This window comes from Suricata suricatta, chromosome 10 (assembly GCF_006229205.1).
Source record: "Suricata suricatta isolate VVHF042 chromosome 10, meerkat_22Aug2017_6uvM2_HiC, whole genome shotgun sequence".
Classification (NCBI taxonomy): domain Eukaryota; kingdom Metazoa; phylum Chordata; class Mammalia; order Carnivora; family Herpestidae; genus Suricata; species Suricata suricatta.
Genome location: NC_043709.1, coordinates 122,101,860 through 122,127,419, shown reverse-complemented (window position 1 = coordinate 122,127,419; position 25,560 = coordinate 122,101,860). Strand labels below are relative to the sequence as shown.

The following is a 25,560-nucleotide window of genomic DNA, read 5'->3' as shown; positions in this document are numbered from 1 at the left end:
CTGGCAGGTTGATTTTCTGAAACAGCTTTGGAAATTTAAGTCACCTAACTAGTTATCTAACCCCATAGCTCCACCTACAGTATTGAAACTGTTTTATGTTAAATTTACAAAAAGGTGACCTGCAATCCTGGGTTAGCAGAACCCCAGATGTAGAGGAGGAAACAAAAGCAGCAGACCTCAAGTCTCCAGGACCCTTCATTGTCACGACCTAACCAAAGACAGACCCTGTAAAGTGGGCCGGGGGTGTAAATACTGTAAACAGTGGCCCACGAGGGGGCTCCGACCCTTAGAATCAATCAAATCTTCTATTCGCCACCGTTGATGCTTTCTTGACCTGCTTGTTGTCTGTATGTAGCCTCAAAAGACTGTTCAAGGCCCTGAATCTCCTCAGATAGTCTATTAATTAAACGCTTTCTTCAAAGTCTGAGAAATCTGTTACAGGGTCTCAACCCAAGAGCTAATAGCAAGAGATTTTGAAGACATCTGATGAACTTTATCTTTTAAAATGAGCACAAACAAACCATGAATCTACATGGTAATTTTTTTTTACAAGAACATTCTTTCTTATGGGTGAATTGAGAGCCAAGAGGCTAAACTTGGCTAAGTGTACTCCCTTCTTTCTGAAAACCTCATGCATGAAAACCCAAGCTTATAGAGGAAAATTGGTAGTGACTACTTGCATCACAAAACCATGTTCCACAATACCAGAGGGTTTCTGGAAATACTCCTTCCAGTGGCTAATTCTCAGCTCCAAAAGCATTTTTTTTCTTAGCTTAAAGATTGGTTCAGTTCCTGGGCACCTGGGTGGCTTAGTTGGTTAAAGCCTTCGACTTCAGCTCAGGCCATGATCTCACCATCTGTGAGTTCAAGCCCTGCATTGGGCTCTGTACAGACAGCTCAGAGCCCAAGCCTACTTTAGACACTGTGTCTCCTTCTCTCTCTGCCCCTCCCCCAACTGCACTCTGTCTCTCTCTGTCAAAAATAAATAAACATTAAAAAATTTTTTAAAAGGGTTCTGTTCACAAAAACTACCTTTCGGGACATTCATTACATTAAGTGCAAGAAAACTAAGAGGCAATCCTTCTGAGTCGCCCAATATAGCCAAATTAAAGTATTCAAGGACTTTTGTTGCATAGAGAAAATTTCTTCATAATTTCATTCGTTTTTTTTCTTACCCCATACCCCTGGTCTATTTAATGTTTTTACTGTGCATGTGTGTGTGTGTGTGTGTGTGTGTGAGCAGTTTAGCACAGCTCATTTTCAAATGAAATCTCATGTAAAACTACAATATTTATGGCCAAGAAAACTCCACCTAACTCTTGAATTCTAAGAAACACAGTTGAAAAACCCTGTCTCCAAGTCATTCTTCAGGTCACCGCCAAGTCTCCAGAAGTCATCAGTTTGTACCTACTGATACTTACATTTTCTAAAACACACAACAGGCGATACTACATTTTCTCTGCAAACACAGGAAATCAGGCCCCCTTCTATCAGTTAGGGCTCGCTTGCAGAGCATGAACTGGCTAATTTAAGCAAAAATGGATTTATTAAGTGGCTTGCACAATCACTGAACTGAATTTCCACTGTGGAACTAGGACACAGCTGAAGCTGTTTGACAGAGAGGAAGCCCCCTGCCAGCCTGGACCGCTACGACTCTGAGGCCTTGCTGCCTTGAGCAGTAAACTGTTAAATCCATCAACGAGTCAGGCCACACTCGAGCCCTGGGTACCAGAAAAAACTGAACGCCTTGCACTTTGACTCTCAACACTGGGTTTAGTGCCTCCGCCGTGGGATAATGACAAATGATCCTAAAGAAAATCCCAAAGCTTCCACATGTGCCTTGGTGCCTACTGTTGGAACCCAGAGCATTGGATATTCCAGAATGACTCTGCACTGCAGCACAGTAGGAGAAGGTGGGAGTGCACAGTACCAGTCAGCCACCATACCCACCCCCGCCTGTCCGCTTAGCTCCATTCCAGAGAAAACACTCTCCTTTGGTGGCACTCTAAAAAGATCAGGAAAGTGCCCCAAACCCATTGACCCACTATGAAACTCTCTTCATAATTTTTTTGTTTTTAAATTACATTTCAACCATCACTGGTGCTTAGGAAGACAAATTTCATACCTGCTTCACCTACTCTGTAGAGCAATACTTCTTTGCATTTGTCTGAAATTGATTTCTCTTCTAACTATTCACGGGCTAAGCCTTCATGCTCAAACAATAAAGTGATCGAATAGGAATCTTAGCGTCTCTGCCCTGGCCCTTCTCTGCTTTCCACTTTATAGACGAGGTGGGGGTCAGAAGGGGGCGGTTTCTTCAACCCTTTGCTATAACCTCCTACCCATTCATGTGCACAAGACAGATTCCAGCAACCATGAGCCTTCCTATCCCTCCTCAAATCATTCTCAGGAATGATCATCCTCACTGTTACCATTTTGCAGTAAAAGAACAGACACAGAGAGGCTCAGGAATTCACAGCAACTAGGAAAATTCTCCCTCGATCAGTCTAAATCCTCCTGAGCCATTTAAAATCATTCTTGGCCGCTGAGGCTCCGTCTTTGAGGGGCAGGACCTCTGGCTGCCGGGTTGGTAGCAGAGGTCTCTTTTCCGAAGCTAACCGTTCAGAATACGGTCCACAAAGGCATCTGGCTGCAGCGAGGAGAAGTTGCTGCGGCTGATCTTATTTTCACGGGAGTTTTATTTTCAGATTCCTGAGGGCACACAGAGGGGTGGGGACATCTTGTGGCTACCCTTTCCCCAACGCTGGCTGCGGAGCCGCCAGACACCAGCCCCTGCCCGTGGTCGCATTCCAGACATGCATTTGTAAGCCAGCAATGATTAAAAGCAAACGGCTCCATCATTAAGACTCAGACCTAATATCAGCAGGACATTTTTTTTCATGGAAATTATTGCCAAAACCAAAATTCGACTGCAGCGCGGTTTTTACTTTATGTTGTCGACTTCCTTTCTCCTAATCTCTATTTTCACCGAGGAGAGAGGGAAGGAGCACTATGGCATGAACTCCACCGAGAAAGAGTTCACCCGGGCTCCGGATGGGTAGAGCGGGACAGGGAAGCCACCACCGCCGACGTGGACGTACAGGGTTGGCTCATCGTTGCAATCTGATCATGTTCTGGATCAGAGACCCTGAGAAAATGTCTCTATTTACCTTTCTGCTTTGTAAATCTCCAAGAATGGCTACTTTGGGCCCCAGCATGGGAGGGGACTAGGTTTTGCTGTCATCGGGCAGTGCCTGCAGTCCCAGAGTCCGCTCCCTGACGGGAAGGCCACATCTTGCACGCGGGGAGAGTGCTATACAGACACCAGCGATGTCTTCCCGGGGCTGAACAACGCCTCATGCCCTCCCCCCTTCTCTCTCCTCCACGCCGTCTGGAAGCCTCTGTGACACGCCACATGTACCGTGCATCATGCCCAGCCCCCTCCCCCCCAGTTCCTCTCATCCCCTAAATATGCTAAAGAAATAGAAAGGAGGACTTAGTCAGGTGGAAAAATGATTAGGCGGGCAGGTTTATCTCCAGGCACAGGCTGCCTGAAGGGAGAGCTGGTTTCGTGCCCTCCAGGGAGCGAGAGAGGTTGGAGGAGGCTGTGTGCTCCCCGCCCCCACTCTCAAGGCGCCCAGGTCTCCTCCTGGTGCTTCCTGAGCTGCGGGAACCCTCGTCTCCAGTGACTCCTTGTGCAGGTGTAGAAGCTTGGCCTCCACAGACAGTTCCCGGGGGTGCACGTGAGGCAGCCCCTGGGGTGAGGAGAAGGAAGCACTATCCTCAGATGCAAAAGCTAAGGGGCCTCCCCAAAGTCAGCCATCAAGATAAACAACATGTTCATGTGCTATTTCAAAAAATCAAAATGAATGCAAAAACCCATTATAGACAAACTATGACAGTTTTAAATAAAGACAGGATCACCAGGGCTCTGGGAGAGATGTGAAAATTCTGCAGACGGATATAAAGTGACAGTGCACAGATCCCAAATGGCCCCAGCAGGGGGCCTGCAGGGGGCTGTGGCTGGGTCCCCCACCTGCAGCCTCCGGAGCAGAGGGAGTCATTGCCACGTTCCTCAGCCACCAAGTGCTGGGGGGCGCCCACTGCTCCCGGTCCTGGGCTCTCTGGGGGACCTGCTCTTTCCTGGAGCCTGTGTGTGCATATAAAATAAAGCCAGGCACACTTGGGATTTTCCCCGAACACAAGGCTGAGCAAGCCAGGCCCTCCCCCGCCAGCCCCCTGGGGCAGGGAGATTGTGTTCAGACTCTCCCTGACTCACACTTTCCTGTTTCCCATCCCGGCTCAACTGAATGACGCCACAAGGCCAGGTGGTGCTAGGAGGACATTCCCAAATTGGCCATCAACAGGCGGTCAAGGGCAGTGCCAACACCGCTGGCCTCGTGCCAGCCTCTTCCAGGGCTCCGCTTGCTTGCTTGGGCGAACTTCTTATTCCTCTCCTCTCTGCCCACCGTATTCCTGAGCTTCTGCCCGAGGGTTGTCAAACTCACAGGCCAAAAAGCGCCTCGTGGGGCTGGAAGAATAAACACCTTGGATACAGGGTTTGATCCGCCGTGACCGCGCGCCGGACAGTCAGAGCAAGGTGTGGTCGGGACAGCTGTGCGTCTTGCACAAGCACAGCCTCCTCACGAGAAGACACCAGCCACCCTCAGATGTTCTTGGGCAAGGCAGCCCCTGGTCCTTGCAGCCTGTCTGGCCCGGGTTTGCTTCCTGAACACTGCCACTAACTACCTGGCCAGCCAGGTGCACTTGGCTCCTGAGGGAGAGTCCTGCCCAAAAGACAAAGGACCCCTTACCCAGCAGGTTCGGTGTCCCTAGCTAGGAGGAAGGCGCCCAGGCATTTATGCTTATCTTTGCTTTATTGTGCAAAGCACAGGCGATCTTTACAGAGACCTGAACTTCACTCATTCTCTGCAAAGCACAAAGGAGAAATCCCCCCTCCTCGATGGGCACAGACTCAACGGGGGTGAGACACGGAGCTCTGTCCTCCAGATTAGAGCACCCAGCCTGGTGTGGTGTGGAAGTGTGTGTCACCTTGACACTGTCCTGGCCCAGGGTCCCCCTGTGTCACCCATTCCTTCATTCATGTGCAGGAAATGGAGGCCTGCTTCTGCCGTCTAACTACATGACCTCAAAAGAAAAAAAAGAAACAAGAAAAAAAGCAGATGTTTTGTAGTTTTCTTCTGTGATTTGCAGAATTACAAATGTAATTTGTAAAAAAAATACCCTGTGTTATTAACTAAAATGAACTATACACAATTTAATGTTACAAAGCAGCATCGATAATGCAAATAATAATTGTGTTTTTTTAAAGGACAACCAGCACAACGTCCAAAACTAGTCTTCTCAAACTCTGCAACCAAGGAAACAACATCAGGATTCCTCCCCACAGCTCTCTGCTCTTTTCTCCTTCAAGCAAGGCATTTGCTAGGTTTTATGTGGCATAATTTAGCTGTCTTCTGCAGGGGTCAGACCCTGAAGCCTTCTGTGGGTTGATTCTGTCCCTGTCCCCTCTTAGCCTGTGACCTCATCTATCTGCAAAACCAGGTACTGAATGGGAGCCTTAAAAAGGCAGCTTAAGTGATGAAATTGGCAGAGAGGTCTAAATCCTCCTGACCTGTGCATGTTCTTAAGGGGCCAAAACCTTTTTCTAAAGCAAAGCAAGATAGAAACTGAATTCCCGATATGAAAAAGCAAATGATAAGTGGTAAAGGTAGAACAATAGAATCCTTCTGCCCCCCCACCCAAAGCCTGTCGAAAGGAAAAGCGATACAAGATGCATGCCCCTCTATCCCTCTGTGCGCCGATGGGAAGAACAACCCTGTGTGTACAGCTGTCACCGACGGTCGTGGGGCCCGGCCCCAGAGACAGTTTGGATGGGCTGTTTCTTCAGCTTGATGCTAAATTAGTGAAGTTCCTTAGTGCTTGAGTTATTACAAAGCACGATCTAGTTAACATTTGGACCCAGGCATACAAGTACATACATGCGGTAATAAAAAGGCATCAGAAACTGTACATGGAGGCTTACCCAGAGATCTTTCTTTCGTCTGGTTGGTGGACCTCACCACTGGAAGACTCACTCGAGTTCGGCTGCCCCTGGAGAAAGGACTTGGAGCTTCTCCGTCAGACATGGCTTCCAAAGAATCACCAGACGTCTCTGACAAATGCTCTACTGGGTCGCCCAAATTGGGAGGTTGGGGACTGTGGGACAGCTTGGGGCTTCTTGTCTGCAAAAGGCATATGAGAGAAAGTAGGAAAATCAATGACTATTAAGTACGCTGAAAATATTTGCAGTGCCGTCAAGGTCTGCCAATCTGGGCAAACAATACGGGGTAAAAGTCAACTGGAAGGACAGGACACGGAAAACTGAAGACCCCGTGGGTCAAAGTACCAGTTGTGAAAGTTACTGGGAAAAAATATTGCCCCCCAAGTATCCCATTAAGATTTTTATCACTGTCCATCTGTACCAATGCCACCTTGGGCAAGGAGCTGCGGACAAGCCACAGCATGGGAAAGAATGGTGGCACACCAATTCCTTTGGCCACATCTGAACAGCTGTCATGACAAATACGCCTTAACGGACGATGCACTCACCCCACAGTAAACTGAATACACACAGCCAGTCCTTCAAAGTGGTACATCGAAACTGTTTCCAAAATCAGTAAACTCAGATTGTGAGGGAGATATTTATATCACAGTTGAATTTCTTCTTTTGAGGCCCAAATCCCGTAGGTAAGATTGTGTCTAGCTTTGGTTATTAATGACCTCGCCAGTCAGCAGAAAGTATCTATAACAACTCACACACAGACTGATACATATCTATACTAGAGTGAAGGAAATTTAATGTGGAAAATGCTCATAAACTCTTAGTAACATTCCTTGAACATGGACTACTGGCTGAGCATTGTGGGAGATGCAGAAAAAAACAGACCACATGTTGCCAGGTATCTAAGAGTTTCGGAACTGATTGGTGCAATTAATGAAGGGCAAAAAGTAACACAGGATAGTATGTAACAAAGGGTCAGCTATGAACTGTGTGGAAAATCCAGTCGTCTCTTCAACAGACACATATCCAGTACCCTCCATGTTCCAGGCACTGTGCTAGGTCCTGGGGCCAGAATGACGCATGAAGTATGTGTGCCCCTGCCCTCATGGTGTTTCTGGTCTAGTCAGGGGACCAACACGAAAAGACAAATTAAAGGTTCGGTGAAGCTCTGTTAACTCAGACTGGTGGGAGTGGGGTTCTTGAGAAGAGAATTGGAAAGACACAACAACCATTTTCTCAAGAAAAGAGGGAAGCTGTGGGGTGCCCGGGTGGCTCAGCTGGTTAAGCATCTGACCAGGATCTCACAGTCCATGGGTTCGAGCCCCACATCAGGTTCTGTGCTGACAGCTCTGAGCCTGGAGCCTGTTCCTTCTCTCTCTCTCTCTGCCCCTCCCTCACTCGTTCTTGCTCTCTGTCAAAAATAAATAAATAAACATTAAAAAAAAAAGGAAAGAGGTAAGTTGGGAGGAGGGGGTAAGCCGGAGGGTAGGGATACAAAGAGGGAGAGGCATTCCAGGTGTCCAGCAGAGATCAGATCACATTGCCTTGGAGTGAAAGTGAGGGTGCTCAATCAGATTCTAAGGCACCAGAATTCCACAGACGAATTTTAGGCAGGCAAAGGGGCCAGGAGGCCAGGATCAGACACAATTTTTTTGAAGATCACTCAAGCTATTGTGTGGATGTCAGAGATTATGCCTGCGGAAGGTCAGAGAAAGGGAGTCAGCAAAAGTAGGGGATTAGGCTGAATAAACTCAGCATCTCAGCTCTCCTTTCTTTCCACTGCCCACTGTGACCAGCATTGGATGATTCCAGGCACCTTCAGGAGGGCAAAGTGATCAGAATTAATGGGGCGGGTGCTGAGGGGCGGGTGGTGGGCTAGAGGCAGTCCTCAGCAGCTAAGTTTTGGGTTTACTCGCACTCTTTAATTTCCTTAAAGACTTCCCAAGGACGACCCTGCATTCTGAAGTTCAGCACGGAGACACTTCACTCTCTAGGCAGGAGCAACTTCAGAGGTGGACACCCTATGCAGCACACAGGACCCCGTACTTAAAAGGGTTCTGTGCTTGGTTTATTGTTCTGCTGTGGCTGTCTTGAAACTCTTAGTGATTTCTGGAACAAGGTACGCTAAAATTATCTAGCCAGATACACCAGGGAACCCTGTGAGGGTAGAATGATTGGCTTCTTCCCCCTCTTTCTTGCTAAAAGTACTAAGAGACTCCTCTGGGCAGGGGCACTGTTGCAATATCTATATAGTCGCTCCTTGCTATACCTCTCAGGGCCATTCCACAGAGGAAAACCAGAAACGGGAAATCAGCACACTCCTGCAAGTGTGGAATGTGGCTTCCGGGAGAGGTTCAACCTGGGTGTTCCGCAGCTCGGGGCTCGGGTTACGTGCCAGAAAGGACACCCATCAACAGTGAAATTATCTCTTTGGGTTAATTCTTCTGTGCAAGCCCCCAAAGAGGTTTATTCGCAGATTGATTTTCCATGAAGCCTGCTTCTGCAATAAAGACTGGGATCCGGCTTTGGCACCCTGTGAAACATATTACTGGACTAGAAAAATCATCCTTAAATCACTTCCTGGCTCACCAAAGTCTAGATAAATTTGTAGGGTCTTCCACGAAGGAGTTACCTGGTTGCTACACTCAGCAGAATATCACAGTAAGATGTCCTCGCTCTGACTTTAAAAGAAAAAAAAAAGACTACATATTCAATTTAGCAAAATAGCCAGGAAATAATATTATTTGAAGCAACACAGCCACGTTGACAACCTCCACCGTTTGGTCATCTCAGCAACGCACGGCAGATATGGTCCATCTGACGAGTTGTCAGTTTCCATTGCAAACGGCAAGAACCCTTGAAGAAAATCAACATCAAGTTTCTATTTCTTATACAGGGTCATCGTGGTGGTAGTGCATATAAAAATAGAGATGTAAGGGCTAATCTTTTTTTTTTAACTTCCTGTACACAGCTACTTCATTCCAAATATAAATCGCCTCTCTTTTTTTCCATGACCACTGCAAACTATCACTGAATATTAGCAATCTCCTCACTAGGGTATACCCCGCTCCCAGATGCCAGCTCGCTGCTGAGGCGTCATTTAGTGCAGGGAAAAGACAATGGAAATTGCTGACACTACCTAGTGTCAGATACCCTGTGATTTGATACATGAAAAGAGAAAAGTCAAAAAGCATGTGGAACAGGGTCTCTGCATGCAGCACAGGGCTAGGCTCCTGGGGTTTGGAAGCGATGCTGTATGGTTTTTGAGATCATAGGCATTTAAGGGATATTTTGGGGGCAAGGATAATGCATACGTCACAGTTGGACAAGAAGAGCTAACTGCCTGTGTGGAAGGGCTTTGAGGGCAGTGACTGCTGACACTGAAGGGTGGGGTCAGGATAGGGGGAAGAACGTGGGTAAACGTGCTAAGAGGCGTCCTGAGCTAAGTCCCGCATCTGCACCCATGTCCTCAGGTCTTTGTGCACTCGAGGACACATAGGAGAAGGTGGGACAAGTGCGGTCCCTAAAGGGACTTTCTGCCTTGTGCACACTCTGAGGCATGACGTCACTCTGCTCTCTCAACTGAACTAAGAGATACATCGTTCAAAGCCATGGAGTACCAAGCTGTCGGTACCCTTCCGGAGACAGTCCCAGGGCCACTGCCTCCTGCTTACCTTTTTGGTAATACTGAACACATGAAAAAGTTTCACTTTTATTATTTGACTTGATGCTCAGCAATCTTTGAAAGAGTTCCTGTTCTCTGAGGAATTCTTGCCTGTCCACGTGGATAAGCCTCGGAAGACCCACGTTCCATATTCGAGGTGGACATACATTGCATCTACCCGGGGACAGTCCCACCTTTGCATGTGTCTCGGTGTGACTGTTAGCAGAAACGCTCTTTAACTCTCAAGAACATACTAGTGTGAGCCGTGAAGTACAGAGTCACCCATTCCCAGCCTGGTCTCAGCTGATTGGACCAAGTAGTAGCCTCCTGATTTGGGCTGGACCAATCATCTTCTCTCCCTTAAAAATGGGAGACCTGGGACACAGGAGCGATTTCATTAGGCCTCCTGAGAATCTGGAATGTGAGGTCATGTGAACTCATGGCTGACACGGCCAGGGAATGTGAAACAGAAAGAGCGCGGATGCTTAACGCTTCGGACTTCGGCTCAGGTCATGATCTCATGGTTCGTGAGCTGGAGTCCCAGTGTGGGGCTCAGCTCAGAGCCTGGAGCCTGCTTCAGATTCTGTGTCTGTCTCTCTCTCCCTGCCCTTACCCCAGCTTGCACTCTGTCTCTGTCTCTCTCTCTCTCTCTCTCTCTCTCTCTCAAAAATAAGTAAACATAATTTAAAAAAAGAAAGAAAGAAAACAGATGAGATATTCATGACCTAAAAGACAGAGAGCAGTTATCTGGGCCACTGGGCATCCCAGTTTCTGATTCCAGCACACTGTGGGGCCTTTCCCATGAATTCCTTCTAATTATTTCCTTTTCTGTTCTTAAAGTAGTTTGAGATGACTCTGTGCCTACCAACAAGCCATCACTTGACTAAGAACAATTCTAACAGCTCCCTTGCCTGGGCTATCATGATGCTAGCATGTTTACCATATTAGCAATAAGATATGGAGAAAGTGAAACTCTTCGGAGTTTGGTTCCCGTTATTTTGTAGTTCACAGAGTAAACTCCCTTCAAAATATCACGGGGAAGGGTATGATGTAGGGCTACTAAGGTGCTATTTTGCAAAGGCACCCAAATATGTCCTATTGAAATTTTCACTGTGTATGGTGTTATTATTACAATAGAAAGGAGAGATTTAATAACAAGAAGTGGGGGCAACATACTCACACACTTTCAGATTTGGCCTGATAACAGGTCTTTACGTTGGGAGTTATTCCCATTTGGGCTCAGGTGAAACCTCTGTCAGGCATAGTCTTTGGAATCCCTGCCCCTGAGCTGCTTAGCGAGAGCCGCCCCTCACTGGGGAGGATGCGTGGAGCAGTGGATGGAAGAAATGCTATGTGAGACATACGGGCAGGACTCAGGGGTCTGGAAGGCTGGATTTCTTTCCCTGCTTCACAGAGACCCATGAAACCAACCATCCTCCCTGTTTCCATGACAACTTCTTTCCAGCTGTTTTCCCCAAATCACCAGGCGACCCCAAACCTACAAACCCAAATGGGAAGCCCTTTGGGGTCATGCACAAAGGGATGGTTAGTGTAAACCCAGCCACCTGAACCCCACTCATCCTTTCTAGTCTTCTCTTCTTCAAAGAGGACTTTCTATCACTGAGAGATGCTGGGTAACAGGTCTCATGCAGATCCCCCTCCCTTTGCTTCATCTGCAACATGCACAGAAGGGTCCTCTAGAAAAGGGTGAGGGGTGCAAGCAAGGGACTAACATACTGATGCCTGCTTCACGGTGATCGACACATGGTAACCTCATTTAACCCACACTGCTTCATGATCCTGGTTACCGCTGAGGAAACAAATCAATTAAGCAACTTGCCTGAAATTCGAGCAAGTGAAGGAACGGGGACCTACAGTCTGTAGGATTCCAGAGTTGACCGTCAGTGGTAAAGTCATTTAACCAGGAGTCTGGAGATGCCGGCACTAGTTCCGCTTCTACTAACATGTGGACAATAGCCTCACTAAGTCATGGTTTCTCATTTGTAAGGCCAGAGGTTGAATTAGTTGGTACGTAGTCCTTTCAGGACTAAAATTTCATAACTTAGGGGCACCTGGGTGGCTTAGTTGGTTAGGCATCTGTCTTCAGCTCAGGTCATGATCTCGCTGCTCGTGGGTTCAAGCCCCATGTCGGGCTCTGTGCTGACAGCTCAGAGCCTGGACCCTGCCATGGATTCTGTGTCTCCATCTCTCTTCGCCCCTTTCTCGCTTATGCTCTCTCTCCCCCTCAAGAATTTAAAAAAACATTAAAAATTTCATAACTTAGACATACACACTACACAAAGAAGCAAAAACCATGTCATTCAGGCTTTCATTTACTAAGATTTCCTTAAAATTATTTACCCGACTGCACTTGCTCGGTAGAAATGTGTGGCTAAGGTTTAGGTTTCCACGATTTTATGCCCAAGTGCATGCGACACAGTTGCACAGCATTAATTTTTAAAAGACTGCCACACTTGCATTTTATCATCATGAACAAATATTTGCTGAAATGTTCACCAGGAGCATTATGCTCTATGAGGAGATCAAATTTATTCTTACTCTTCGCACTGCTGTTGTGTTTGGAGACTAAAGCCAAAGAGAAAAGAAAGCTTAAGCTACAGGTCTTGACGGGGTGTTTGCATTCCCACTTTTCAGACCCCTGGAAGTCAAAGGTGAAATGCCCAGATCCAAAAAAGGAGATCTGCTTTACGAAATATGTTAGCGTTCGGGAACGGTGAGGCGTCTGGTTAGCTAGTTCGCTCACACTCAGATCACTTCAAATTATATTTTGAAAACAAAACTCAACATTGCCTTCCTGAAGTTTTACATCATTCTAATTGGTGCCCAGTTCCACAGAGAGTTGGGAAATATGACGTTTCAAACGTATTTGGAATGATTCATTATCCTAACAGAGTTGACTCTTGGACAACATAGGTTTCAGTTGTGCAGCTCCGCTCATACCCGAAGTTGTCAGATAAACGCAGTACATGCTATAAATGTACTTTCTTTTCCTTATGATGTCTTCAGTGACATTTTATTTTCTCTAGCTTACTGTATTGTATGATTACAGTATATAACATATATAATATACAAAATATGGGTACACTGACTGTTTCTGTTTTTGGCAAGGCATCCAGTCAAGAGTAAGCTATTAGTGGTTACGTTCTGGGGGAGTCAGAAGTAACACACACAGTTTTGACTGTGTGTGGGGTCAGTGCCCCAACCCCTGTGTTGTTCAAGGATCAACAGTACTCATTAACTGACTTGGTTAATTTGATCACGACATTCAGACACTTTAATCTCTTTAATTCTCGTACTTGGGGAGCATTCGACGCAAACCTAGTTAAAATTCTGACTTCAGCTGAAGAGAACTTTCTGGTTGTTAGGGGTTCTTGTGAACGATTCAGGGAGCAAACTATGAGAAGTTAACAACGATGGATCATCCCCAGACTTTCCTTTTCTCTCTCATCCTGCTCCAGGTTCCTCTGGCTTCAGGAGAATTAATGAATTGTCACTAACAAAAGTTTAAGTTTCTCTGCTTACAGAGTCCTTTCTACAAACCATAGCACAATCATTTGCCTTCCTTCTTTGTCTCTCCTTGTTTACAAATTATTTTTTTTAATTTTTAATAAGTGAATTTATTTTCAGAGAGAGAGAGAACAAGAGGGAGAGAGAGAGGGGCAGAGAGAAGGAGAGACAGAAGCTGAAGCGGGAATGTGGGGATCGAACATACACTGTGAGATCATGACCTGAGCGAGATCAAAAGTCACATATTTAACTGACTGAGCCACCTAGGTCTCTCCACCTGCCTGCCACTGCGCCACCAATTCTTTTATTTAATATCTACATCCAGTGAGTGGGCTCGAACCCATGACCCCGAGATCAAGAGTCACATGCTGCACTGACTGAACCAGCCAGGAGCCCCTCCTTGTTTCCCAGTCCTAAGGCCTCTGCTGGGGTTGGGACTGGGGATGGGAAGAATGCCGAGTGCTCTCCTAGGATACCTGGCTTCCATCCTGCTCCTTCCTTACATAAACCCACCCCTGGTAGCTGAGTCAGTATTAGCCGTCAGTATCAGCCGGCCAACATCGGCTCCCTCCAGGTGGCCCAGCTGCTGTTGTCAGGTGAGCCTGGGACCCACAGCCAGGCACACGTCAGAAGCAGCAGGTCCCAGTCTCCACAGGGCACTCTGGCTACTCCCCACAACTTCCGTGGCTGAGGGCCAGAAAAACAACTCAAGGGACTATCTCCTCAAGGGCCATTCTTCTGCTGATGGCCAACCGGGGGAACAGACAGAGGACACCCACGGTTCTAGAACAGGACAGGTGGATGGGAGAACTGGGATACAAATGTAAGAGAGAACTGGTTGGCTTTATAGCATTTATGAAACGTTTGGGTGGGTTGGGGGCTAAAGAGTTAGAGGAGAAGATATCAGCTTTTATTTTTAATAGAAAACAGGAGTGCAAGCATTAAGGGTCATGCTGGTGGTGTAGACACACACACAATTAACCGATTAGTGCATATCTGTGTGCCCTGAGAGCATTTTGGAGACACATGTCAGCTTTACCAGCCCAGAGGAACTTCCAGGCCCTACAACCAGAAGGGCATATCTGGTGCCAACTTCGAACTGCATACCTAAGATTCTTAGAAGGCCCTTCTGTCCTAAGTTCAGTTCTGAAAATCAGTATTTCCCTTCCTCAGCTTGGACCAAGGGTAGCATTTTCTCTGGGATTTATTTTGATGAGTTATCCTTGATAAACTCCATTTATGCCCTGTTTCTTCAAGGGTAATATTTCAACCCCTTCCTCCCTCTTCCCACCAAAAGGTTGCCCAGACATTTTCATGATTTTCACCTGTGAAAACAGAAAGATGTTTGGTCTGGAGTAAAATCAGATGATTCAGCAGTTGAGATAAGTACAACTGTGTCTTTTGTTTCCACGTTTTCCTTCACTGTGGGTGTTATTTCATTATCAGATCAGAAAGATGAAAAAGGCCATGATGCCAAGTAGTCATTGGTCATTGCCTCCCCATCTAGAGCCAGCCACAGGCATCCATGCGGCGAGGCAGGTAAGGCACTGGGCCACATGGGATCCTTCTGCCAACCCCCTCTCACCCTGCAAAGGCCCTTCTACTGATGCCAAGAAACAAAGGACAAGGATGCTTCCTTGTTATTTAAAGAAGCACCACACTGCACTGATACTCTCTTTCACATTATTTCTGTGTCACATGAATCTTTTGAGATATTAACTCTCTTGTCCTCTCAGTTGTCAACAACCAACAAAAATATTATGGAACATCTACTCCTATCCCTTATTTCCTGAAAAAATTGCCAAGCCTTTGCGTTCTAAGGTCTTCCCAGGGGAAGGTCTAGTAACCATCTCTTTATGCTAGAGAGGCCACCAGGAAGACCTTCTGCCTAGATTGGGCTTAGGAGGTAAAGGCATTTGGAAAATAAATATGGTGCTGCCCTCCCACTCCCAATAGGTGAGGAGGAAGGTTGCTAATTGGGCAGGAAAAGGAGGAACGAATGACTATCCAGGGCCAGCTACAGGATGCTAGTTTTATTGGTGGTGGAGGTGATGGCCATGGTGGTCTTCAAATTATGAAGACCTGGATTCTACTTACAAAGAGCATCCTCACTGGGGAAGATGGATGTGGGGCATGCTTCCAGTGTCTGAAAACGGTGCCCAAGTCTACCCAGTTTTATGGGACTAGATCCACTCCTTAAGATTGATTTATGACCCCAACTGATGAGAATACATTTCTGAGAATACATTTCTCAATGATTGCTGGAGGCATGCGAGATTCATTTGACTTGGGACAATTAGAAAAGGGATACTTTCTGAACTAGTGGGTCAGGGAGTGAATCTGTATATGTTACATCTATAATAGAATAAATAAACCTAGAGTAATGTAGAAGGCTGGCTAACAAACTATCGTGGAACCGAACAATGGAATACTACACAGTCGCCATCAGGGTCTTTTACGGATTTTTTTCAAATATAACTTCAGAAATGGAAGCAACCACCCAAATATTAGCATTGGTTTTCTCTCTATGGTAGTATTATGAGTAACATACTTTCCTCTTTACTTTTCCAAAATGAGAAGCTATTGCTTTTGCAAACCAGAGGTTTACTGAATGAGCATGTTTATTTTTGAGAGAGAGAGAGAGAGAGCACGTGCATGCATGGGCATGAGTGGAAGAGGGGCAAAGAGAGAGGGAGACACAGAATCAGAAGCAGGCTCCAGGCTCTGAGCTGTCAGCACAGAGCCCGATGCAGGGGCTCGAACCATGAACTGTGGGATCAGATCTGAGCCAAAGTCAGACGGTTAACTGAGCCTCCCCGGCACCCCTAGGCATGAAATTTTTAAGAGAAAATCAGGGGAAGGGACGACTGTCTTACAAGACATTTAGAAGCCAGAAGGATTCTTGTCTATGGTGACCTGAAGATGCTCAAACCCATGCCTGTCTTCTCGTGTGTATTCCTCACGATTAGATTCCACGTAAAAGGACTCATCTTTATAAGTGGCCCCTGAAATGAGGGCACAAATTCATGCAGAAAACACAAAAATGAAGACAGATGTTCATTCTCATGCCATGCAAAATTCTGCAAGAATCCAGAACTGGATCGACATCCACTTCCAAGAAAGATTACAGCTAAGAAATAAGAGCCAAAAGCCATCCATCACATTTTGGACATGCCGATAACGCACTTTACCTTTTAAGGAGACAAGATTCCCACATCTGTGGTTCTTTCTCCTCCCCCCTCCCATCTGTAGTTCTGACACCATTGCTATAACTTAACTTTAAGGCTCTTAAAATTTGACTCCAGGTAAAGTGGGAAATTTTGCAATTTTTTTACAGTCTCTGAAATATTTTCTATGTTTCAACCCTTTCATAGCATGTAGATGAGACAATCCTTTTTTCACCTTTGCAAGGTTTGTGCCTAGAGGAGCAGCTAAAGCCATCTGCCCTGCAGACAGGCCAGGGGCCCCTCCCCAGGGCGACCTCCTCCACTTCCAGGATTAGATGTCAACCGGCCACCTGCCCGCCCGGTATCCTACCTGTAATATGACACAAGACTCGCTTCTGAAACAACACCCTGAGCTGGCTGTTCTCTGACTTCCCTCCCAAGCCCTAATGAGACAAAGACTTTGGAAGGAAGATAAGGCCTAGCTTGCCTCCCTCTGTCTTTAGCATTCTTCCACGGAGTTAGAAAGTTACACCATCAGCGAGTTCCAAATCTGGATCTCGTTAACTCAGACCCCCACCCCTTTCAGACACACACACTCCTGCAATCCTCTTTAGCATTGGGCTTTCCTCTTGAAGGAGTTGCTACGCACTAAAAGCCAGGTGAAGAATACCTTTTCCTCCTGCATCCTATTATGTGGATGGATGTCCCTTTACAGAAGGCAGGAGCGAAACAATGGCCCTTTTGGAGTTTAAAACAAGGAAAATAACTTCACCTCATGAAGGAGTTAATAAGTAGGACTCTGCTATAATGAGAAGTATGGAGAGTAGATATAAAATGACACATCTATCAGAAAGGCTGACCTTGACGTTAGTGGCCAAGCCAATCACAGTTAGCTACACTCCTCAATTTGTCTCCTCCTCCGAGATTTTGCCTTCAGAATTTTAGTTTATTCACCTAAGGTGGATGTCTCTTGACTGCAAGCTGCCTTGAATCAATCACTCATAGCTTCTCTCTCTCTCTCTCTCTCTCTCTCTCTCTCTCTCCTGTATTTTGAAACAAGAAGGTGTGCATTATAAACAAATACGGGTCACAGGCTTGGGCTCTCACTGTCCTCGCTGGGAGAAGTCTGAGCAAAGCAGGGGGCAGATGTCTTTACAATTCAGAGAGCCAGGAATGCACTTCAAAGGCTTCGGGATGAAAGGTGTCCGAGTGAGCCCTGCTGTTATTATGGGTGATGAAAAGGAAGAGCCTGCCAGCAGGCTTTGAAATTTCAAGTCAAATACAACCAGCCTAACACAGAGTGCAGAATACGCCCTGGAGAAGGCTTCCCACCACAGCCCTGTGCACATTCGTTCCCACAGCTCAGGCTGCAGTCCTTTCTGGAGAGGATCTGGGGCTGACCTGCATTGTCACGAAACCAGAGGCTTTCCTTGCGAGCAGAGGCCCCTCTTTTGACTTGTCCTGGGAGATCTGAAGGTGTCCCACGCCCCCCTGCAGGGAGGAAGGCCACAGGGAGCTGGGCCAGGGGAAACACGGGTACTGGAGGCCGCCACGCCTCCGTGCCTGTGGCCAGACCCTCTTCAGACACCTTGTAAGTAGGATTTGCTGATAACTTTCCACGTCACATACACACACCATCACCAGCACCAGCCGCCCTCCCGATGTCACTGGAATGCTTTCCGACTGCAAAAACACATGTGAAAATTCTGACAATTTGGGGGTAAAGGTTCTTTTTCCCCCTAGAGCCACTAAACGAAAGAAAAGCAGGGTCTGGGAACCCAGAGGACAAGACTCAGAATGAGAGCACTTTCCTCTTTATCAGACCGTTCTCACAGAACGCAGCCTCCAATGCGGCCACGCACCGGCAATGTGACACCGGGCAAAGGCTCTCTGGAAGTTTCGTCCTCACTTCTACAAAATAATCAAAATATCTACTTGATATAGTTGTGGTGAGGAGTCATTGGAAGAAATAATGGAAAGCTACCCTTGTAGAGAGCCCCTCTCTTGAGGGTGGTTCTCGATGGCTGGGCTCCCTGCTATCCTGTGGGGGTCCCTTGGCCTGGGGGTCCTGTGTAAGAGGAGAGAATACCACCGACTCCTTTCTGTGTCCACCCCACCTGACATGACTAAGTGGTTACTTCCAGTTTAAAACAGAGAATGTGACATCCTCAGAGGCTAAGTGTTACCCCTTTAAGCAAAAAGGAGGAAAGATATCAATTTCCAACTTAATTACATCCCATTCCTCCAAAATACACCACTGTCATTGTACCTTGTGTAGAAATGCTTTTCAAAAGAGATTCCCTTAAAAGGATTTTCAAATATCTCATTATAGGCTGTTACATCAAAAAAAAAAAAGTCAGTGTTGAGAATTTGTTTCAAGCATAAGAAAAAAAAATAATGAGGGGGCCCCAAATGCTGCACAATTTATGACAGAGAATCCCACATTATGAGGTTAAATCTCTGTTCAGAAACCAGACAGGAACAGTTAAAACGGCAGCAGATAAAGTTGTAGGAAGGAACCCTATGGCATTTCCCCCCTTCCTGCCCTCTTGTTCAGTGCATGGTGTGTGTACAGGGAAACAATGAAGCTCCCTCTATTTTAAATGAATTATGGAAAGTATAGAATTGTAGCGATGTGAAATTACAGAAACGCGAACACAGTTAGGAAGCACGGGAAAAAAGGAGAGGTAAACATTCCGTCGTAAGTGAGACCGTGTGTGGAGGGCGATGCTTTGTCTGTAGCACGTCTGGCCAAACGTTTACTTGGATGTCTGCTTGGGTAGAAACTTTCTAGTTTGAGCTTTTTACCTTCCCTCCCAAAGACCAATAACCAGTAGGTTATTAAGCAAGGAAAGGCAGGGGTGCCTGGGTGGCCTGGTCGACTCAGGGTCTGACTGGGTTTGGGCTCAGGTCTTATCTCACGGTTCCTGAAACGGTGCTCGGAGCTGGGCTGAACGCTGACAAAGTGGAACCTGCGCAGGATTCTCTCTCTCCCTCTCTCTCTGCCCCTCCCTGGCTTGCGCACATATGCTCTCTCTCACATACTCTCTCAAAAATAAATAAAAATAAAAAATAAAAATAAAAAATATAAATTAAAAAAAAAAAAGGAAAGACAAAGAGGCTGGTGTGGTTACTGAAGACTGACCAAATGGGAAAGAGGCCACCTCTGTGTGATGGCCAGCCTGCTGGAGGCCTCCTAAACACAGTGCGTTGAAGTCGTCACAGTGAACAGCCAACGCTTCTGACCTGTGCATGCTCAGGAGACAAGAAAGAAACAGGCCACGTTTGGAGGGACAAAAGGATGTGGGTGGTAGTCTGCGAAAGGCCAGTCGGCACAGCCAGGCATCCAGGCCCTGGAAACTCTCCCCACCCTTTCCAATTCTAATGTTCTAAATGGACCCGTTTTGACACAGAGGACACTGAGGACTGTGGGTAAATAAGCAACATGCTGAAAAGCGACTCAGGGGCCAGACTGCCTGAGGTCGAATCCCAACCCTGTTACTTATTAGAACTATGAGGTCTTGGTCAAGTAATGGAATGTCTCTGTGCCTTGGTTTCCCCATTTTACAAATGGGGACCACAGGACACCCGCCTCATGGGCTGCTGTGAGAAACTAATACTTGTAAAGCACTTAGAATGGTGGCTGGCATACGTAAGTTCTATTTCAACGTGTCTGTTCCTGTCATGTTTTATTATTATTGTATTTTTATTAATTTTTTAATGTTTACATTTGAAAGAAAGAGAGAGATAGATGTGAATGGGGGAGGGACAGAGAGAGAGACACACAAAGAATTTGAAACAGGCTCCAGGCTCTAAGCTGTTGGCACAGAGCCTGATGCAGGGCTCGAACTCACAAACCTCGAAATCATGACCTGAGCCAAAAGCAGATGCTTAACTGACTGAGCCACTCAGGAGCCAGCACTGGATGTACTGGAGCCGAGGGAAGAAAGAGCCACAGTGCTCTGAGGTTATTAGAATGACCTGGTTTCTGTTCCATGTCCATGACTATTCCGCCTTGAGCAAGGTGGCGAGGACGGAGACTTGTTGCAGAGCCCCACATTTCAGATGGCAGGGCCACCATCTCTGACTCACTGCCGCATTCCAGCCGGTTCCACAAACTCAACTTGTGCAAAGTAAATGGAATATTCCAAAGCAGGCATGCAGTTAGCACGCACCTTAATACTAACTCTCACAATTAAAAAGGAAAAACACGCACACGTTTCACAATGCTGCAAGCATTTGGCTTGGATGGGTTTAAGCCAGGGCGTGGGGGCAACAGGGAAAAGTGCAGCCCGTCTGGGTTAGTGGCTGATGCTGATTAGAAAGCCACACACAACGGAATAAGAAGACAGGAGGTGAGGTGCAACTCAATGCAGAGAAAGAAAAGGTGGAGTACTAACTCGCTGAGATGATTCAATTTTCATCAAGTACCTTTGAATGTCAAGTTCTGCCTGAAGAGAGATCAGCATGCACTGCAAAGCCTGTATGACAGGAGAAAAAGAGAGAGAAAAAAAGGATAGAAAAGAAAAAGGGTGAAAACATGACGAGAAAAACAATAGGTTGACCAAAATGGACTGACCATCTATTTGTTCATGATGTAAATGTAGCAGTTAACCCCTGTCCCCCTCCGAGGAAGGAGAAAACAGTGACAGTCCCATCCTTATGGTTTAGAAACAAATGGCGAAACCAAGCCCTGACTGGCAAGGAGTTGTCCCTAAACTATCTTGTCACAGGCATGCCTAAATTCACCTCGTCATTTGGGAATATGTCACATTGGCTGACTGTCCTGAGGTTGTCTCCCAAGGTTGCAGGGAAGCCACCAGAGATTGCCAAACCAGACTGAAATATCTTTCTTAGTCTGAGTGCAGATTGATGGTGAGCCCCGCCCGCCATCTTGATTGGGAATGGCCGTTGGACTTTTCCACAAAGACTGGCCTGTGAGCTCAGTGCTCTGCACGCCGGATTACAAGGGTTTCATGACCACTCCCAATGTGAATTCTTACAGGAACGGCAGATCAGGATCACAACTGAAGGAACAAACTGTGTCCCTGAAACCTGGGTGACCCTGGAGTGTGTGTCTTCAGTTTATTATATTTCCTGTGCCAATATTTAAATATTTCAATTCTCATTCATCCATTGATCAATTTTTGGACCTTATTTACTTTTTATGTCTATTTATTTTTGACAGAGAGAAGGACAGAGTGTGAGTAGGGGAGGAGTAGAGAGAGAGGAAGACACAGACTCTGAAGCAGGCTCCAGCTGTCAGCACAGAGCCCAACTTGGGGCTTGAACTCACGAACCGGGAGATCATGACCTGAGCCGAGGTCGGATGCTTACCTGACTTGGCCACCCAGGCGCCCCTGGAGAACTTCATTTTTTAAGTGATCACAGCAGAAAAACATCTTTGTCTTTTAAAAAGTGAAAATTTCCATAATTCTCATGAACAAATGACTTAATCTTGAATTCAGAAGCAGCCAGGGAGAATTGAAAGCAGGGCCTCAAAGAACTATCGGACACCCATGTTCCCAGCATCCTTATTCACAATGGGCCCAACGGAAGCCATACAAGTATCCATGAACAGACAAGGGGGTAAACACAACACGGTGCATACATACAACGGGTATTATCTGGCTTCAGAAACAGAAGAAATTCAGACACATGCTACAACATGGAGGAACCTTGAAGAAATTACAGGGAGTAAAATAATCCACATAGAAAAAGACAAACGCTATACAAGTCCACTTACACAAGGTACCCAGAGTAGTCAGTTCAGTGACAGAAAGTAGAATGACAGGGGCCAGCAGCTGGGAGGAGAGGGGAATGGGAAGGCGTTGTTGGATGCGGACAGAGTTTCAGTTCTGCAAGCTGAAGAGTGCTCAGGACTGGCCGCACAACATGGTAAATGCACCTAATGCCGCTGAGCCGTACACTTGAAAATGGTTGAGATGGCAGCACCGGGGGGTTCAGTCGGTTGAGGGCCCAACTCCTAGTTTCAGCTCAGGTCATGATCTCACAGTTTTGTGAGTTCAAAGCCTGTGTCAGGCTCTGCACTGACAGCCTGGAGCCTGCTTGGGATTCTCTGTCTCCCTCTCTCTCTGCCCCTCCCCCATTCACACTGTCTCTCAAAATAAACTTTAAAAAAAGTAATTAGGATGGGGAACATTGTGTCATGTATATTTACCACAATTAGAAAGAAAAATTAAAAAAAAAAAGAGGAAAAAAATCGGCCAGTGAGATGTCCTGGCTTGACAGCCAGACTGCATGCAAGTGCACACAGACATATCCGTTTGAATGACCAAAATATACGCAGCCTCTAAACATCGTCATAATTGAATTATACAGTATCTGTGATAAAAGAAATCTGCATATTACACATACATCTTATCTCTGTATCTATATTGGTGGTATGGATACTGATACCATTTCTGAGTAATTTTATATTATTTAGGAACTGGTTTCACACATATCAGATGCAAATCCCTACAAGAGAAAGAACATTTGAATGCAGATGGGTGCATCCCAAAGCCAAAAGACAGGTCTCTAGACATGAACTGTATAAAGTAATCTACCCAGAATGCATTCAGAAGTGGAGGGGGAGGCAAAGAACTTGAAGGGAAATTTAAGGGAACAGGAGACTGACCATGAGAAGAGCTATTAGCTCAACTGACCTCGTAAGAGCCCTTTTCTAGGTGAATATATATTCTCCCTAGAAAAGTGAGGGTTGCTGCAGGGCTTCTGATTCTTTACAGGCTTCATCAACTACGGAAGAAAGCTCCTGAAGTAGATCACGAATACTGAAGCCCCGTGGGTGCATGATAAATAAAAGTGCAACATCAAAACACGATGATAGATTTGAAGAACTGCTGTAGACAAGCAAGGAGAAAAGAGTGCAGAAAACCAGAGCCTGCATCACAAGGAGACAGGGAATCAAATGGGCTGTGGGCCGAGAACCCGAGAGAGAGCCAGCCCTGCACAGCGCGGATGGAGAACGAGAGAGGGAAGGGGAGGCCAGGGCCCTAACAACATGGCTGCCAGGAGGGCAGAGACCCCAGTCTCTCTCTCTAAGAGGACTCTCAGCCTCTCTCTGTAGGAAGGACCTGCAACAATAATAAGAGAATACCTGGATTAAAGGGGGAGGGGACAAGGAAAGTCACTAACATAGCCGCTTTAGGCAAGAATTGTCTGAAATCCAAGAATGTAGAGGGGGAAACACAGGAGTGGTCAAAGGCTTAAAACTTGGAGCAAATACCAACTCTACTGGTTGCATCCTTGCTTGCCCTCACTGACTGAGGTCGAGGTAACACAGAAGCTGGGAGAGCCATCCTGCGTCAGAGCAGGAAAGGACCCTGGGGTGCTGGAGAGGCAGGAGGCCTTTCTTCGAAGATGCCGTGGCTCCCGCACAGAAGGGGCTCCAGAAGCTGGGGCCACAGGAACTTGAGCTTTCTAATGACAGATCCAGTTCCTGAGGATTACAAAATCCAACTCACAGAAAACCTCCTCACTTCTCAGCAGGTGCCGTATATGTGCAAAATGGTTCGAGCTCTACAGGTTCTGAGCCCTACAGGAAGGAAGGATAGAAGGAGAACCAAATGTTATTAGGCCACTCACATACTCCGGTTAAATCCAGTGTATAGAATTTAGAAGTCTGATTTATAGATTTGACCATAAAACAGAACATTGTTCCTAAAAAAAAAAATCAGGGTGGGCAGGGAAGGAGCATCTCCGAGTCACTTCGGAGAATTCTAATGGTGATCAGTAGTTTATGGACATCACGAGGCTAGATCAAGATAAGGGAATGTAACAGGGAAAATGCAAGGCTCACCATCTCTAGGAAACAGCTGTAGCGGCAGTCATAATAATGCCATAAAAATGACACGGAAGGACATTTTGAATGTTTCAAAGATTCCCAATAAATCCGATGGTATCAAAAGAGGAAAATGGTCAAGGGAAATGACACTGGGAGTTGTCGAGAGGTCTCTGAAGGCTACGTGGAGCACGAAGGGAAAGAGGTTCAAAATTTCTTCCCTATGAACACAGGCAGTGCTGATGAGCCTGAGAAGGGCAGATTAGGAATAGCAAATATTGAGTAATGACAAAGAGAACCGAAAATGAACAATACACAAGGTATTTCTAACAGCCTGGATGATGGACAATATGCATTTTCCTTCTTTTGCTCTACGTCTTTCTGAGTTTTCTAGAATAAAGATAATTACATAATCATATGTAAAGAGGGGTGCCTGGGTGGCTCAGTCGGTTAAGCCTCCGACTTCGGCTCAGGTCAGATCTCACGTTCGTGGGTTCGAGCCCCGCCTCAGGCTCTGTGCTGACAGCTAGCTCAGAGCCTGGAGCCTGCTTCCGGTTTTGTGTCTCCTTCTCTCTCTGCCCCTCCCCTCTCATGCTCTGTCTCTCTCTGTGTCAAAAATAAATAAAACATTAAAAAGAATATGTAAAGAGAAGCATAGAAGCATATTGGTAACAGTGACTGTAGGCAAATATAAGTCCCTACCGAGTAACAATGGGAGACACACCATAAGGAACTTCAGGGATTTGCGAAAATTGGAAAGCTCACAAAAGGTTCTGGTTTTGTCCAGAAATTGAAGAGATACTGATAACACTTTCCTTCTAGTCAACTTTTGACTATTTGGGAGTAATTTAAGCAGTCTGAAGACGAACTGTGGTCAAAGAAAATGTATTCATGAAAAAAATGACAAGATCTAGTGAAAACATGTCTGTATTAGGAATTTCCCAGAGTGTGTAATTATACAGTAATCATGAAGTTGTCCACCGTATCTTCTTCTAACAAGAAGATCTAATTGCCAGAGGCTTAACTTAGAATTTTCATCATGTTTCTAAATTTACAGACCCGTATTTCCTCCTCCTTTTATTGCCAACACCCTTGTTCTGTATTTTACCAATGGAAAATTATCAGTATTAGTTTCCACTTAGTTCCAGATTCCAGGGATGCAAAGTGCTATTTTGATCCAATTTCTGAAAGCCTTCTGTCTCCTTGCTTCTGGATCACACAGAAGCTATTTAATTCCTGTAAGCTGGCATTCCTTATCTGGAAAGTGAGGACAATAATAGTATTTACTATTAGTTGTTATGAGGATCAAATGGGATCGAGGCATGGAAACCAA

General features: G+C 46.1%; 1 protein-coding gene across 12 annotated transcripts in view; it reads right to left on the bottom strand.

The window, feature by feature from the left end:
* The window catches only part of KIAA1217 (KIAA1217 ortholog), a 426,188-nt gene that overhangs the window by 137,587 nt on the left and 263,041 nt on the right, over window positions 1-25,560 (bottom strand). For 7 of the 12 annotated variants that reach the window (XM_029953664.1, XM_029953662.1, XM_029953659.1 and 4 more), the window contains one exon: window positions 6,047-6,245. In XM_029953664.1, coding sequence (XP_029809524.1) covers window positions 6,047-6,245 — 199 coding nt within the window. Of the gene's footprint in view, window positions 1-6,046; window positions 6,246-20,823; window positions 20,905-25,560 lie in introns of all 12 variants that reach the window. The other 5 variants (XM_029953665.1, XM_029953669.1, XM_029953658.1 and 2 more) reach the window with 1 other exon arrangement.